General features: G+C 49.0%; 1 protein-coding gene across 1 annotated transcript in view; it reads right to left on the reverse strand.

Annotated features, from left to right (window-relative positions):
• NPHS2 (nephrosis 2, idiopathic, steroid-resistant (podocin)) overlaps positions 1-1142 on the reverse strand; it is a 6846-nt gene extending 5704 nt beyond the window's left edge. The window contains exon 1 of the mRNA XM_010013278.1: positions 866-1142. Coding sequence (XP_010011580.1) covers positions 866-1142 — 277 coding nt within the window. The remainder of the gene's footprint in view (positions 1-865) is intronic.
• Positions 1143-1930: the final 788 nt, after the last annotated feature.

The following is a 1930-nucleotide window of genomic DNA, read 5'->3' on the forward strand; positions in this document are numbered from 1 at the left end:
TGCATCCCTCCTATTTTGAATCCCTACTAGCCCTTCCATCCCTGCCTCTTTGCCCTTGGAGCTCTCTGAAAAGCCACCATGTCCTGAAGGAGGTTTACATCCCAAGAACCTGTGTGATGACTAGAGCTCCACAGCACTGCTCACTGGCTGGGATTCCTGTAATTGAGGCAGAAAAGAGGCAGTTGTGAAAATATTAGTTCCCAGACAGACAGGAGCAAGTCTGAACCTTTGTGTCACTCTAGGGCAGCAGAGCTGCTGGTTTGGAAGCAGACAGTGGCTTCACATGGAAGTGATGCTGGTTCTGTAATACACATCTGTCATGCCTGTGGTGATGGTGGGTTGAAAGAGGCCCGGTCATCTTGCCAAACAACTCACAATTCTCCCTCTAACCATGGCAGGCTGGGAATCTACTTAACAAACACACGGCCTGCAGAGGAGCTGCTCTTAAAGGTTATCCGGACACAAAGGTGACTGTGCACCTCAAGCACAGTTCTTCCCTGCAGCTCAGTCCTTTTGACTATGAACTGGCCTTAAGGCTAACTTTCTGCACCTAAAGGAGAGCAAGCAAGAAAAGAGAGAGAATAAAGCATGACTAGAACTGGGGAGCAGCAAGCTGAAGCACGAAGGATGCTGGGGATGTAGCTGCTTCTTGCAAAATTATTTGCTTTGTGAGACAGTGCTGCTCAGCCTGCAATACTGACTGCAGAAGCTGGCTGGGAGGCTGGCTGGAGTTTCCCATATCCTGTCCTGAGAATCTGTGCAAGGCAGGTGTGAAGACACCGCGCAGAGAGCAGAGTCACACAGTAAACCATACAGAGTCAAAGAGCCCATTGCTTTCCAGCCCCTTCCCTTGTATAAGCCATACCTTCCTCTTGCTGCTCGCTGTCCAGCAACGCCATTGCCTCCATTTCTTCATCAGATACCACATCATCTACATCCACCACTGTGGACGTGTGCACCCTACCATCTGTTCCCGTGGTGCTCTTGATCTCCTTTGGTTTCTCCTGCTTTACGTCTCCCCTTCCTTTGCTGGCTTCTCTGCTGCTCTCCCTCTTCTCTCGTTTGCTCTGTGTAGCTGGGGACTCTCTGCGTCTCTTGTGAGACTCCCTGGAATTGCTCCGAGACCTCTTATCCATCCTCATCTGTGCTGAGAAGCATGCAGCTGCCTGTGAGAGTGGGATGAATTTGTGCTTGAATTTATTGCTGCAGGCAGGAAAACCAGGCAGGGGAGGAGAGAAGGGGAGGTGTCAGATCAAGGAGTCTTGTTTCAAGTTTATCACAGGCTTGTCAGACACAGTGGACAGTGAAGTGAGCAAGCTGTTTTCCAGCTGCTCTGCTCTCTTCACACACACTACTGTGGAGATGGGATGGAAAGTTAGGCTCTGGACTCCAGGAGGACATTCTGTTCACATCTTCCTGCTTTTCAAAATTAAATACAATCAGAAGCACTCAGGTGATTTTTAGTAGATGGTTTCTGCAAAGCTGTTGAAAAGCAACCTAAAAGTAATTGTCAGACATGCGGCTGCAAGGACCTCAAATGGCAGAGCGGTCCAGAACAATAAACAGCAGGGTGAAAAACCTTTACTGATGAGACCAGTTGCTTATTCAGGGGTGTTTGGAGGGGACGTTGCAGAGAACAGTTGGGTGAGTAGCATCTCACACTGGTCTGCTCCCTAGAAACCCTTTGGCTGGTACAGTGGAGGGACATTGGCAACAAACTCCATCTCTGCAGAGTCACCTCACATTTTAGCAGGGAGGGAAATTAGCTGGTCCCAGTTCAACCTGAATGGGTGCAAAGCATGGAATCCATGGGAGAGTTAGAGGTGTGTAATCTAACTTACCAAAAGTTTGTGCCTAAATGCCTCCCTAGTTTTCCACAGCAGGAACACAGCAGAGCAAACATAGGAGCTTTTTCTTTTCGTGCTGCTCA

This window comes from Nestor notabilis, unplaced genomic scaffold (genome assembly GCF_000696875.1).
Source record: "Nestor notabilis isolate BGI_N333 unplaced genomic scaffold, ASM69687v1 scaffold5434, whole genome shotgun sequence".
In the NCBI taxonomy this organism is placed as follows: domain Eukaryota; kingdom Metazoa; phylum Chordata; class Aves; order Psittaciformes; family Psittacidae; genus Nestor; species Nestor notabilis.